Source organism: Cupressus sempervirens, chromosome 1 (assembly GCF_028749045.1).
Source record: "Cupressus sempervirens isolate cs-2001-9-10 chromosome 1, ASM2874904v1, whole genome shotgun sequence".
Classification (NCBI taxonomy): Eukaryota; Viridiplantae; Streptophyta; class Pinopsida; order Cupressales; family Cupressaceae; genus Cupressus; species Cupressus sempervirens.
The window spans coordinates 670008326-670024227 of NC_143118.1; the positions used below are offsets into that span (position 1 = coordinate 670008326).

The window sequence follows — 15902 nt, forward strand, 5'->3', positions numbered from 1 at the left end:
ATTGATTAACTGAAACGTTCGGCTCCTTAGTACCAGTTTTCGTCTTTCATTTGGTGGCATGTCACTTGGAAACTGCCTTGTCGATAGGTATTCTCCGATCCGTGTGTACCAAGCTGGTAGTACTATAACATGAAATAGCTGTACATTCGAAAAATCATCATTAACTCCCTCAAGTGGCTCCCTGAAACGTTCGGCTCCTTAGTACCAGTTTTCATCTTTCATTTGGTGGCATGTCACTTGGAAACTGCCTTGTCGATAGGTATTCTCCGATTCGTGTGTACCAAGCTGGTAGTACTGTAACATGAAATAGCTGTGCATCCGGAAAATCATCAGTAACTCCCTCAAGTGGCTCCCCCGATTTTATTCTCGACAGGTGATCTGCACTCACATGACTTTTTCCTGGACATACCACAATCTTAAATATGAACTCCTATAATAATAACAACCATCGACTTATTCTTCCTTGAATAATTGGCTTATTCACCAATTATAGCAGCACCTCATGATCTACGTAGAATACAAATGGAGTGGCCAACAAGTAATGTCTAAACTTTTGTACTGCATATACCATCCCCAACGCCTCTCACTCCGTGGTACTATAATTTTTCTCTGCCTTCGACAACAATCTACTTGCAAAGTACACTGGATGGTCCAACCTGCGGTCACCAGTTTGCGCTAGTGTTGCTCTGACGACATAATTTGATGCATCTACATGGACATGAAAGTCTTTATCCCAATTCGGATAGGTCGAAATCAGAGTCGTAGCCAACCTTGTCTTCAGTCCCTCAAACGCTTCATTCTGTTCAGCCTCCCATTTGTAAGGTTCACCCTTGCAGGTGAGTTTGTCCAATGGATAAGCAAATTTTGCATAGTTTTTAATAAACCTCCGATAATAACCGATGTGCCCTAAAAATGACTTCACTTCCGACACATCTGTCGACGGTGGCATCTCTAAGATCATGTAGACCTTGTTTGGATCCGTCATCAATCCTTCTTTACAAACTGTGTCCGAGCAGCTTTCCCTGTGGCACCATGAACCTACACTTCTTCGGGTTCAATGCCAATCTTGCTCGTCTGCACCTCTCCATACATTCTCCTAACGCCGTTATGTGTTTGTCCTCTATGCTAAAAATTGACCAATCATCTAGAAACACTTATAATTTCCAACAAACATTTTATCAAATATGTATAAGATAATCCTTTGGAAAGTTGCCGGGGCATTGCATAATCCGAACAACATCTTGTTGTACGCATATACCCCATCTTCTACAATGAATGTTGTTTTTAATTTATCCTCCTGAGTGATGGATATTTGATTATACCTTGAGAATCCATCCATGAATGAATAAATTTCATGCCCCGCTACTTCCTCCAAAATGCTATCTGTAAATGGTATTGGAAACGGATCTTTAATTGTTACGGCATTTAGACATCAGAAATCCGCGCATATTCTTATCTGTGCTATGTCCTTTTTCAGGGATATCACAATCGATGATACCCACTCACTTGTTTGCACTTTAAAAATGATTCCTGCCTCCAGCATCCTGTCAATTTCTTCCGTGACCCGTGCTGCATAGTTCTTATTCATTCGGTATGACTGCTTCCGCATCAGTACTGCATCTTCAATTAATGGTATCCGATGGACACATAGCTCTGGTGGTACTCCTTTTAAGTCCTTATACATCCAAGCAAAAACATCGTTGTACTCCATGAATATTCTGAATGCTGCCGCCTTCAACACTGGGTTCCAATCATCTCCTACAAGAATGTTCTTTGGATTTTCTTCATCACCCAAGTTCATTGTTTTCACCGTTGGCTCTTCATACTTTATTGGTTTATCTTTACTGAATGTATGGGTCGGTGTTTCATCCACTTGCGCTTCTCCCTCCTTCAGTTCACTGTACTCCTTCGAGAACTTATTGCCTGCTTTTTCTTCCTTGACACTCAAAATGTTGCAGCTCAGAAAAACCTCGTAATCTTCCATTTGCTAGTGTAGTAGTCCATTCAGCGAATCTAGGTCGTCATCAGTTGACCCTCCTAATCTCAGCACCCCTTCTTCATCTGGTTCCATCCTTTTTTTCCCTTCGTCATCATTCTCTCCTTTGCCTTCTAAGTCTAACAACATTGCTTCTTCTCCTACCATTTGTGTATGCAAATCGATTATGAATCTCCTACCTCCTTTCTCCATTGATAAGGTGTTCCATTTCCAATCATGTTTTACCTTAGCTTGCACCAGCCACCCCCATCCCAGGATGGTGTCGTACCCTCTTCTCTTCAGTGGGATGACCACAAAATCCAATAAAAAGGGCTGTGTCTCAATTGTTACCGCTTGTGCCATTAGAGTTCCCAACGGTTTTATCCCATGTTGATCTGCTGTAACTAGAAAGTAGGTGGCCATAGTGTTGGTTGTCCAAGTTTTTTCCAAATATCTTCTGGCAGTACATTCTCCCTCGATCCTTCGTCTACAATTGTATTCATTAGCATAGTACCCAAAATGCCCATCTCCACCACTATTGGGTGTCTACCTGTGGTAAGTGCCAGTAACATCGGTTTGTTGCTGCTGCCATTGTTTCCTTACTATCCTTTGTTTCCTCTGTCACTCTCGAGGACGGCGTCATATTTATAATAGGCGTATGCAACTGTGGCATTGTGAGAAGGTGGTCATTTAGTTTAATCGGCACTTCCGTTTGCATTATTTGTTTCACCATGTTTTGTTCCACCAAGTTTCTTTTTGATGGTTTGGCAGTGTCCTTTACTTGTGACTTCTCTGCTTTTATTTGCTTTTCTACCTCTGTTTGGGCTTTTTGTAACCTCTCCTCTTCTTCCGCATTTGGATATTTTGCTTTTCTCGCTTGTTCTCGTGTGATCACCAGTACCTTCTCATCATACGTTTCAATACTTAATAGATTTACGCCTTGCTTTGGACATTTTGAATCTTCATGGTCCCTTGGACCACACCATCTGCACAATAGCTATGACATCTCCTTCATAGTATGGTCCCTCACGAAGTGACCCCAAAGATTGCATGCCCGACACTGTATCATCGGCCACCCGCTCGCATCGTACTGTATTCTACTCCAACCTCCGTCATTGTTATTGTTTCCACCCCTTCCGCGTCTATTATTATTACGATATCCACTCGAAGTTGCATCATTGCTCATGTTATTGCTGTTGTTGGGCGCTTCCTGCGTTAGTAACACCTATTGGTGTCCTTTTGCTTTCATGTTAAATAGGCACTCTTTCAGGGAATGTCCCACTACCTGGCATATGTCACAAAACTGCTTCTTCGGGCATGAACCCTTTGTATGGCCATCCTCTTTGCAATCTGTGCACCACAGTTCTCCTTTCACTGTGTTCAGATTCTTTTTCAAATTCTTGAATTCTTTCATCATCCGAAGTATGTCTTTTTGTAAAGCTTTCACCTTCTTGTTTGCTTCCTCATCACTATTGCTGCTTTTAGAGGATGAATCATCTGAATCAGAGGATTTATGCTTTTTCTTCCTACTCGTCTTTTGTTCACTTTCTAAATCCATTGCACGAGTATGCACATCGGTGTACAACGCCGGTGGTACAATCTTCATCTTCTTTTTCAGAACCGTTTTTTCAAACCATCCGCTGGTTGACTTTCCATCTTTCCAACCAGTTCTTTCAGTCATCTGGCATAGGCCCGAACTGTTTCATTATTTCCTTGTTTAGTACTATATATCTTTGCCACTATTTCATTATCATCCCGAAGCAATCTGAATTTTGCTATAAATTCTTTTTAAACATTTTCCCATGTATTGAGTTTCTGAGGACTGGTGTCAGAAAACCAATCTAGTGCCACAACTCGTAGGGTCGCTGGGAATTGTCTGACCTAGTCGTCCTCTTCACATGTTTTACAATGTCTGATAGGGTCGGCTAAACCATCACCGTGAAACTTGGGTAATTTTTCTTTAGGAATTGCCATCGTTACTTTCTTTTGATTTTGAGGTACTTGTGTACCCATGCTGTTCTGAGCACCCGCGCTGTTCTGTACACCTGCGCTGTTCTAAATAGCAGCCTTGTTTCCGACAACCGTGTTGCTTGGTGAAAGGTCTTCTTCAAGTGAGGCTATTTTATTCTCCACCTGTATCCGTTTGTCCAGTGTATCGGGAACGAAGAGATCACTCGATGCTTGTGTGCCCTCGGCACTCCAAGCCGTGTGAGTTGCTTCCCTGCCGTTCGAACACTCTCCCCTCGGCGTATATAGGTTAAGGAACTCTTCCCTTGTTTCCTCCACCAAATTTAAATGTTGTCAAGTCTTCTCGAGCAATTCCTCGGTACTCCTCAGCCTACTAGGTGAGTGCACTCCCTCTGTCTGTGCCTCTTCACCCCTTCGGTGCCCCTCGGCAATCTACTGAAGTCTCTGCCTATGTTTTATTTGCTGCGCTAAAATTAAAATTTCTTGTGTTGTACGTAGTTCATCCTTTTCTTTTACCTTGTTCCTATCCTTGTTAAGAAAATTCGGCATTAATCTTCATATCATTCCCTCGTTCCAAGTCCGTCTGGCAATGGCACCAAATGTTTACCGTACAGTGTAAGAAACTTAACACATGTAGTATAACATGATTCAATGCAGAACAAATACTTTATTCATATATGCATTCAATGATTACAATGACTACAATGCTCACAATGATGATTCCAAAGTCCATCTTAGATGTGTACATATACCTTTCTGAAGGGGTGACTCAAGCGTCATGCATCTGTTTGGATACTATTCTACCCATCGGCTACACTATACAATTTACCGACAAGAATGCCATTTTGAAGGGATGATTTTATGAGGGTCTTGGACTGATTGAAGGCAGATTTTACTATGGCAGAACTGTAGTACAGCACTGCTCACGTTACTGTAGTGTGACACTATTCACGTCACTGTAGCATGATACTATTCATGTTACTATAGTAGCAAGACGGGAAGTCATTACTAGAACATTGTGTTATAATGCTGTAGTAATTAGCGAGTTGAAAAGTCTGCTATGTATCTGATTTTATTAGTTTGAAAATCAATATTATTACAGCAGTAGTTCAATCTGCAGTTTGCATATTATTATAAATTCCTTCTTGTTCATGTTATGTGGTTTCAAATCTATGCAATGACATTAAAACAAACAAACATTTTATTTCCGGAGCCATAAAGAGGGTTTTACATTTAACAGAGAAATTAAGAGTTGGATGCAAATTATTTGACTAAATTCCTATCAGCAGTTGGTTCAGTTTTTGGGCATTTCTAGGGTGCCCATTTAATGAACATCAGTTTGAAATAACAAGATTTACATTGGTATTTCACTTTTATATAATAATTGGCTTAATCTTATTGATTACATAATTACTCATAATCCATTTGAAGTTTGTAAAACTCCTATTGCACCTTAAGAGGATAGGTTGGTGTTGTGTATGGAGAAGTAGAGTAAATCCTGACAAGTTAGGTAAATTTCAAGATGGGATATAGACGGGGTCCTGTAGCCTTGAGGGAGTCTAATCATAGATTGGTGTCCAAATGCTCTATGACAAGAAAGTTCCCACCCTCAGGTTTGATGATTAGGAGAAGTACAGAGTTAGGAGAAGTACGAAGTCGCGGCCTAAGTTTGTTAACTATCGAATGTATGACGAATCCTTAACTGTTTCTTAGTTAATCGGATTTAAATGTATAGTGATGTATGTAAATCATTGGAAATTGGCAACCTCCTAGCAGGGGACATTATGTTGAAGCTTGAATTTATGTTTATCTCATATTGCATTGAATTTGCTTAATCTTTGGGTTCAGTTGGGGTGGGCTCCAAGGAATTTCATTCACGTGACTTCATATCATTGACTGGGAAGTCAAACAAAGAATGTAAGCAAAAAAAATATTGACAAGAAGAAGCTGATGAGAGATGAAAAATATGAACTGGGAAAATCACCCTTCCCAATATGTCTCACAATCCTATTTACCATTTTCTCTTGGCGTTTTCCCGATGAACTGTTCACAATAATGACTGTAAATCTATGTTCCCCTCTCTTCCATGCATAGAGATTATTTCTATCCTTAAATGCAATAAACATTTGAGTTTGGCATTGATGAGGCTTGAGCTCCTTAATGCTTTCAATTGCCATAAATATTTGAGTTCTTCTCTGGAGGTAGATACCTATTTAAGTCATTGACCCCCATGCTTGAGTTTTCTATGTTAGTTTTCTCTATGAAATTATGGACAGCCCATAATTGGTCACTTCCCATCCCCCCTTGTGTCTTCAATTTTCAACAGGTCCTACCAGTGATACCATAGAATGTGAGAGAAATTTTAGCTTGAATTCCTTAGATACAGCATGAGTTCACTTGCCTAACCTATGCAGACCAAATTTATTGAGGTTGTTTTCTCCACCTTTCCTCTCCTAGTTAGAAAGTTAAAAACACAACGGGATATAGATCTAGAGGAGAGAAGTAGACAGATGAGGGTGAGGTGCAGCCAGGATTAGTTGGAATTTCACCAGATGAACAGAAGATTCATACTCAAGAGCTAGTAATGATGATTAGGTATTGGCATTTAGCACATGAAATAAAATGAGTTTGAAGGACTCGAGGAGAATTGACGCTTCATGTATACTTTTTCACATTATGACATCTTGTCATCTTGTTGCATACAAACATTAATCTCATTGACTATATGATAGTATATCACTCTTTTATTATTCTTATTGATGTTTCAACTTTCATGAATAATTATAAAGGCCGCAGAATCTGGATGAAAATGATTTACAAATTTATAACCAAATGATTTTTATGACATCGTATCATTCCGAATCTTTTTTTTTCGCTGTTTTATGTGTAATGGGCTTCTACAAATTGTTGTCGTGGAAAAGTTTGTGATTTGTTCCAGGGGTAAATTTAATTAAAAAAATGTTTAAATGTGATACTTGTGTCATCAGTAAAATAAGCTTCCATCCTAGAGATTACCCTGCTGTTTCCCGGAGTCTTCCCCTTACAATGCATTCTGTCCTATGTTGTAGTTATACATACTAATTATTAAGATAACTGAAAGTAAATGAATAAACTAATTACTCAATTTTCTGATAATTTTTACATGTCAATGCTTGTATTTCAATAATTAATTTGGATTGATTTGAAGGTAACACCACTATAGTTGCAATTTGGATTGATCTGAAATTAACATAAATGGCTGCTGAGGGATGAGATATTAATTGGAGTCGTGATTGATGCAGGAACTGAGTACTCTGAATAAGGAGAACCCAACTTACCTTTGTGAGCTTTGTTGCAAAAATCATCCTTATTTGTCAAAGCGTTGTGGAGAAAGTAACATAAACTTTTTAAAGGGCAGTTACAGAACTGAAGAAGTTGAATTTGTTGCAATGAGGAAACATGTGTCCGTTGAATTAACTGATGGATTAGAGCAGAGTGTTGAACCATGTAGACCAGATGAATTTATTGGAGGCAGGATGGTAAGGTATCCTTTCTAGTTCTCCATCTTATTAAAATTCGAGATATAGGACTGATTCTGACATTTTTTTCGGTATATTGTGGCACTCTTCCATGAAAGTCTATATAATTTCTACTGTAATTCAGGATGCAGCAGTCATAAAGGGCCCATCCACAAGAAAATTGAAGATTCTTTGCTTGCACGGATTTCGCCAGAATGCGTCCAGTCTGAAGGGAAGATTGGCATCATTTGTAAAGAAATTGAAGCACCTTGCTGAATTTGTATTTGTTGATGCACCTCATGAGGTGCCTTTTATTTATCAGACTTTCAGAAATCAAACAAGAAATGGTAGAGATAATGATGAAACAATCAAGGGCAATACTGATTCAGTTAATTATTCACAAACTAAACTTTCATTGCCACACAACTGTAAGAAAAAGTATGCGTGGCTGGTGGCACCAAATTGCTATAATACCAACTTACCTTCTTGTCCTGCTAGTACTACATTTGAATCAAGAATGACTGCACAGGAAATTCTAGAACAGGATAATAGTATATCTGAAGAGACGAAGTGGATTGAAGCTACCTCACCGTTTGATCCTTTGCAGTACCAACAACAGACAGCAGGATGGCCAGAAACAGTATTGCATCTTCAAAACATATTTTCTGATATGGGTCCTTTTGATGGGGTTTTAGGATTTTCTCAAGGAGCTTCAATCGCAGCTACTCTTTGCACCCAATTGCAGGATAATGCAGGCATCTATGGTAAAATAGACTTTAAATTTGTGATTTTATGTTCCGGATTTCCTTCACCTGCTGAAGAATTTCAGCAGTTTATTTCAAACCCAGGCTTTTCATCCATAGATTGTCCTTCCCTTCATATTTTTGGTGGTAATGCTGGGCTTGACAGACAGATAATGTCTGACACAAGCATGCAACTAGCCTCTCTTTTCAGGTCTGACCATCATGTTGTTGTAAAACATCCTTCAGGACACATTGTCCCTGCGCAGTCCCCTTATATTGACAAAATCAAAGAATTTCTCATTAGATTTGTTTGATAGGTTGGCATAGGGACTCATAACACATTGACATAATCTGGCCGAAAATCATATAAAATGTTTTTGCCTGTTATAAGGAAGGCTTTTTAAGATTCTTGGATAACAGCCTGTTAGTTCCTGTTTGAATGTGGTTAATTTTGTTGATTGAAGTAAATTATTGTCAAAATCAATGATGCGATTCCCTCAAAAATGTATTTATAGCTGGAAGGTTGAAGATGCACAATGGAGTTGAGTAGATTAGAAATTGAATCGTCACTAGCAAATAATGTATATTTAGCTATTTTAGCATGCTACTAAGGATCCTTAGTGTATTCTCTTAGGTCTCTGTACATCGGCAGGTTATTGATGTCTCTACCTCTCTCTTGCCCATCTCTACCGTTGCCATTTGTTGTGGATCTCTATCCTTAACAATGCCATGTTCAAATCTCTATTAGCATGGCTTCCTTATGGAAGGTCATTAGTTCAAACCTCGCATTCACAATAAATAAAAAAACAATGCCATGTTACATAGTTGCCATCAGGAATTGGAAAAAAATGTAATTACTGATATTTACTCTTTTACTGAAACGGTTAGTTTTCCTTAGAAATGGGATTCCCGAAAAATAAATTGTCATCTTCTTTACTTTGATTTATGCGCTGATTACATAGTTGCCATCAGGAATTGGAAAAAAATGTAATTACTGATATTTACTCTTTTACTGAAACGGTTAGTTTTCCTTAGAAATGGGATTCCCGAAAAAAAAATTGTCATCTTCTTTACTTTGATTTATGCGCTGATGGAAATTGTTGTCCTCGTCATTCAGTATCATTAATACTATGTCTTAACATCTTTTAGGTTGTCTTCCAAGCCACTTCTTTCTATATTTCTCAAATTGGCTTGATAAATGACCTGTTTAATTGTTCTTCAATTTCAATACACAACAACTTTTTGTCTTTATCTTAATAATAGTCTGTTTATTCAGTTTTTGATAGTATGTTAAAAATGAAAAAAACAAATCTTAGGTGTGTTGTTCTTGATATTAAAGCAGCCAAAACAAGGAGGCTGATTATTAAAACTAAACAGTTGTTAAATTATTCACAACAGATAACCAGTAACTAAACTACCGGCATATTTACAACCCCATCCCTTAATATCAAAATCACGGTTCTCCCATAATTTGCACAACCAAAACAAGTTCTTATCTAAATATAATAGTAGAATTACTAGCAACTAGAGTATTGTTCTTCTAATTAACAGAAATATACGCATACAGTTTGTGTTATTGCTACCATTAATTACATAATCTATTTTATACAGATAAGTGAAAGAGAATTTTTTATTCGGAGGTTAGGGGTGTTGTATACACATTCTATTAAACATTTGCATGGACAAAATATTTTTATAGAATTAATGTTTTCTAGCGTGTCCTAATTGTAAAATAAATATTTATACATTCTAATTATAAAATAGTTGTTTCATTTTGTTAAATATTTTTATTTTGTATTTATGAATCTATTGATGATGACATATCTTTGTTTTTATTTATTTAATTTAGTAATATTATGTTTATAATAAAGATCAATATTTGAGGTTTAAATGATTGCTAAGTTTAATGTAATAGTTTGTGTTAGCATTAACATGTTCATGTCATTATATTCTATCCTTTGATGCCATTGTTTAATGTATATCAACATTAATAATTAATGTTATTTTTTGTTGTATATTAGTGGCATTGAATTTTTGTATTATTTTATTTTTTTGATAGATAAACAGTCTAAGTTTTATTATAGCATAAAGTGCATAGAATTATCTAGTTAATCAACCTTTAGTCCCAAATTTCATTTCTCCACCTTCCTTCTAGGACATTCCTTACTTCTTTTGCCTCCTAGCAGAAATTGTAAATAATCTAAGCACTATATTTTGCAATTATGATGAGGGTAAAGTTCTAAAAGTTCACGAAACATGAATATAGAAGGGCATGGAAACAAAATATTAAGCGATAAAAATATTTTCTTAAACAAAAATAATATATACATCTAAATCATCTGAAATAAATACTTAAAATTAGAAGTAGAAAGATTGTAAAATTGATTTTGTGAATTCTAATGTTTTTTTCTAGATGGTATGTAGGGTTTATTTATTCTTGGTATGAAAATAATGTTTATGGTTTGTAAAATGTCTTCAGATCAATTATTATTATTATTTTTGATATTTTAGCTGATTGAATCTATATGTTGTGTAAACTCATTCCTATAGCTTGTAATACCATTTTAATGAGTGAAAATAAATTGAAGTTTGTGGGATTGTCTTTGATATTGTTGGTATGTAAGGATTAGCATGATTAAAAAAGTCTTGGGAAGATTGTTGGATTGCAAAGACTATGTTCTCCTAAGTTATTTCCTTTTTGTTGGAGTTACTTTACAATCATCTAAGAATGAAAGATAAAAACCTCAAGCATGTTAAGTGTTCTAGAATGGATTTGATGTGAGCCTAGGTTTCTTTTAGTAATTCAAAATAAGTGTATCTAGATATATTCTCCTTCCCATGTATAAGATTCTTAAACATGAAATACATTCATTCTGAATTGATGCACATTGAGTACTCTCAAATGTGAAGACAACTAATAATTGCAGAAATATGTACCTAGTTGGATCATGATGGTGAGTGAAACAGAGTTCACAAAATTAATTTGATTTGCTGAAATTTGGAGGTTAATTTTACATGGTGTAGAAGCAAACTCATGCCTATAGCTAATAGGTTGTGTGATATGTATTGATGTATGTAAATGTGTGCAAAATAGATGTAATGAAAACCTAATAACAAAGAGAGTGTAGATAGATGTGTGAATAGGGACATGATAAGGCCAAATGTGTAGTGTTGAAATAAGAATGCCAAGTGATTAGGGAATAAACTTGACTTCGCAAAAGAGTGCATCAATTTGTTAATATATATTTGTATTAGTACGTTATACGATTGGAAATCAATGTATATGTCAATTTACTATTGCAATTTCCCCCCACTCTCATGGGCATGAAAATCCTAAATGAATATCTATTTTGAACTATATTAGCACTCACAAACTCACGAGTGCAAAGTAAATATTTAAGTAGGACAATAAGAGGCCCATTTGAAGTAATGGATCCATGAAAGTTTCTTCATGTGCCCTTGTTCACTAACATGCATACTTTGCAAGATCCTTCAAAAACATATTTACAATGAGTAGTTCCTTTTACCCAAGTAAAAATAAACATGGCTACATGATAAGATTATTATTTATGTAGATGTGTGAGAGATTGCAGGGTTTGAAAATTCCCCTTGGTTTAAAGTGTGTTGTGGTAAGATTCTACTTATTATAGTGGTGGTAAGATGGTGCCACATATCAAGCATTGCCATATTATAAATGTCATAAATTGATCATCTTATAAAGAGGAAAAAATCTTAAATAACTAGTAAAAAACATACCGACTATAGATAACTGCAAAGGAATATAAATTTTGCCCCAAAATAGGAAAATTCATTAGATCAGGTGTCATTGAATGATGACATAAAATTGTGTAGGTACTTTTATCAAAAGGAAAGAATAAAACCTCAATGCGACTCTAAGCATACAAGTGAATAATGGTATAGGTAAGGTATGAGGTCACCAATGGTTAGGAAAATGAGTAACGATGCCTTATAAAAGGTTAGGAAAATATAATGCGATAGTTAGAAACGAGTAATAATATAGATAGATTATAGTGAACACACAAATAAATAACTTGTGATAATGAAAAGCAAATGTAAAGCCATTATGCTCTTGAAAGAAAATGAATGAATGAATGAAAGAAGTAATTTTAATAATGTCTATTGGATCAATAGTCTAAGGAACAAAGAATCCTATCTTAAGTCATCTTTAAGTTTTTCTTGATGCCATCTTTGTAGTTATGAATCCTTATTTGGATACCAACACTTTTGTGAGCCCTTGTTTCCTCAATTTTTTTGTTCACCTAGCCCTCCAAATTGCTCTCATATTGACCACATATATCTTAGATTGTGTTATTTCATTTTAACTACCCTTGTACAGAAAGTACGTGCTCTTTCTTCCAAAACTTCTTTGGAAACCATCTATCTAGTAGTTGAGACCTTAGATGATGAGACATGATGCTTAGTTGTGCTACAAGCAATCCAACCTTACCAATAATTGTCACCTTCAAGCAATAATTTTCATCATAATCTAAAATGTTATTGAACTCTTTTTAATAATGAATTATTTTTCGCTTCATTTATTTTTTCTACATAGAAATCTTGAGTTTTTCTAATACAAGTCTTTTTATCTCATTATTAGTGTTGGGACAAATTTTATAGTTCAATCTACCATTTCCTCAACCACTTCTTATTTTATTTGATCTCTATCTTCTTTCTATGGACGAGCTTATCTTTAACAAATTGCTTAGACTAGTGATGAATATCCATATTTTAAACTTTATATAGATAACTCAATAAATGTTTTACAATCAATGCCTCCATTAGACACATATCCACTTCAACCAGTAGAATCTCATATAGGACCATTGAATTTTGGAAAAAGAGGGATAAAAATTTATTAAGACAGAAAGGAATACAACAAGGAGAGCTCAACAAGGAGCTCGATCCTGAGCAACAAGATCATCAAATTCTTGCACCATCTCAAAGGACAGTTGCCTCCTATCCCTAATATTCCAACCTGGATCATGACTAGATGCCCATTTGGCTAAACAATCAGCAGTTCTATTCCATTCACGAGGAATATATGTGAACCTAATGAACTAAAAAGAGGAAGAGAAGAAAAGAATCTGCTAAACAATAGTGGCCAGCTGCCAACTAACATCCTCAAGCTCTTGCGAAGAAAGCATGTTCACCACCACTTGGGAATTAGACTCATAAATAATCTTACTCCATCCCCGCAAGCAACACTGCTCCACAGCATATAAAATAGCCTGAGCTTCCATGAGATTGTTAGTATAATCACCCTTATGAACTGAGAAGAAAAATTTAACATCCCCATAACTACAACGAGCCACTCTGCCAATACCAGCCGGACTAGGATTCCCACGGGAAGAACCATCAGCGTTAATTTTCAGAACTCCATAGGGAGGAGGAGTCTAGTGGCCATCCCGGTTAACCCGACCCTTCCTCTGATGGTGAAGCTGCCTGGACATAGAAGGAAACCTATGAGCTGCAGCCCCATCCTGCAGATGAAAATTGACGCGATTACAGATAGCAAGAGCAACCGGATCCATACCCCCATCAAGCTCACACTTAACAAGAATAGTTTCCTGAAGAGAATGTGATATTTTCCACCAAAGATGCAAAACACCAAGCCGAACATCTTGGAATATGCGACGATTCCTCTCCAACCAGATATGCCAAAGCATGAAAGATGGCCCAGCAATCCAAGCAGCATGGAGAAAAGAAGACTTGGAGGGAGCAGTACCCAAGCAGGCCCAGAACTCAGGCAAAGAGGAAGCATGCCGACAAGAGCAACCCCAAGCGCTCCACCAAAGGTGCCATATCTAAGTAGAATAGGAGCAATGGAAGAACAGATGGGAGACAGACTCCTCTCCATTACCACACAAAACACAATAAGAGGGGCCATGAAATCCACGTTTACAAAGATTATCCCAGGTAAGAAAATTGTGAGCCACTAGCCACATGAAAAAATTGCACTTGGACCAAGAAACTTTATTCCAAACTTGCTTCCACCAAGGGACCTCAACATCCCCAAATAATTGTCTAGTTATCTCCTGATACCCAGCAGAGACATGACATTTACCAGACAAGGTACTGCCCCAAGCCAAAACATCTGGACCAAGCAAAGAAGAACACTCTCTAGAGGCCAGAATTTGAGAAAGCTCCTGACGATCCATGTCTGTACCTCCAGGAGGCCAATCAGAAGAATGCTTCCATCTGTAACCAACAACAGGTCCCAATTGATAAGGAGTCTTGTAATGAGCCACTTTATCCCATCTAGCGGCAAGAAAAGAGTCACAAAGAGGCTGAAGATGAGGGTATATGGATAAAATGGAAGGGAATCCATCCCAAGCATCAGACCAAAAAAAAGCCTGAGAACCCCCTTTACATATCCAAAATAGATCCCTCTTTACCAACATCGCACCTGTCTTCAAAGTATGCCAAACCATTGAGCCATGACCTTCAAGAGGAAGTGCAGAAACAGAGCAAGGATCAGCACCATGAAAATATTTATGAGTGATAATACGAGCCCAAAGTTGATGTTGTCCAGAGCATCATCGCCAATAAAGTTTAGCAGCCAAAGCTTGACTACTCAATAGAGCAGATCGAAGACCAAGACCACCCTCCTTTTTAGGCCTACAAATAGTTGCCCAATTAACCAAGCTCCATTTAGTACTACGCAAATTACCACTCCAAAGGAATTGTCGAGAAAGAGCATCAAACTCCTTGAGAAAGTAAATAGGTGCAGCGTGAACCATGCTTCGATAAGTAGGAAGAGCTTGGATAACAGCTTGAAGAAGAGTAACCCGGGCAGCAGTAGAAAGCCATCTATGAGTCCAATGATTTACCTTATCCTGAAGCTTGGTAATCAAAATTTTCCAGAAGAGATGTGGTTTCCTGAAAACAACAATAGGGATGCCAAGATAAGTCAAAGGAAGTGATCCTATCTGAAACCGTAGGATACCAACAATCCTGTGCTGAATAGAATCAGGAGTGTTAAAAAAGTAAATGGAAGATTTGTGCTCATTAACTTTCTGGCCTGAAGCTGCCAAATAAATGTCCAAAGCATGTCAAAAGGCTTCAGCTTCCTTGATCCTAGCAAGACCAACAAGAGCAGAATCATCAACAAATTGAAGATGGGAAAGAGAAGGTAAGCCATTACCCTACCGCCAGCCTTGAATAGAATTCTGGGACACCTGATGCTTAATGAATCTGCCCAAGCCTTCAGCCATGATGAGGAATAGATATGGGGAGAGAGGGTCACCCTGGCGGAGGCCTCTAGAAGCACCAAATAGTTGAGAAGGTTGACCATTAATAAGAACAGAAAAAGAGGCAGAAGTAACACAACTCATAATCCAACTCACCCAGTCAGAGCTAAATCCAAAAGAAAGAAGAATACTCCTTAGGAAGCTCCATTTAACTCTATCATAGGCCTTAGCCATATCCAGCTTAACAAACATGGCTCTCTCCCTTGAAGTAGCCATAGAGTGAATAGCCTTAGTAGCAATAACCACCCCATCCAAAATTTGTCTGCCAGCAACAAAACCACCTTGTTCTTCTGAGATAATAATGGGAAGCCACCTTTTCAATCTCTCAGCAATCAACTTAGTAATAACTTTGTAAACCACATTACATAAGGCAATTGGTCTAAAAAACTCCAATTGATTAGCACCCTCTCTCTTAGGAATAAGAGTCAAGAATGTAGAGTTCAAAGCT

General features: G+C 37.3%; 1 protein-coding gene across 1 annotated transcript in view; it reads left to right on the forward strand.

The window, feature by feature from the left end:
* Positions 1–8600, forward strand: part of LOC149579654 (rhodanese-like domain protein) — a 132962-nt gene extending 124362 nt beyond the window's left edge. Inside the window, exons 8-9 of the mRNA XM_089786385.1 lie at positions 7225–7461; positions 7586–8600. Of these exons, the coding sequence (XP_089642511.1) occupies positions 7225–7461; positions 7586–8497 (1149 nt within the window). The 3' untranslated portion in view covers positions 8498–8600. The remainder of the gene's footprint in view (positions 1–7224; positions 7462–7585) is intronic.
* Positions 8601–15902: the final 7302 nt, after the last annotated feature.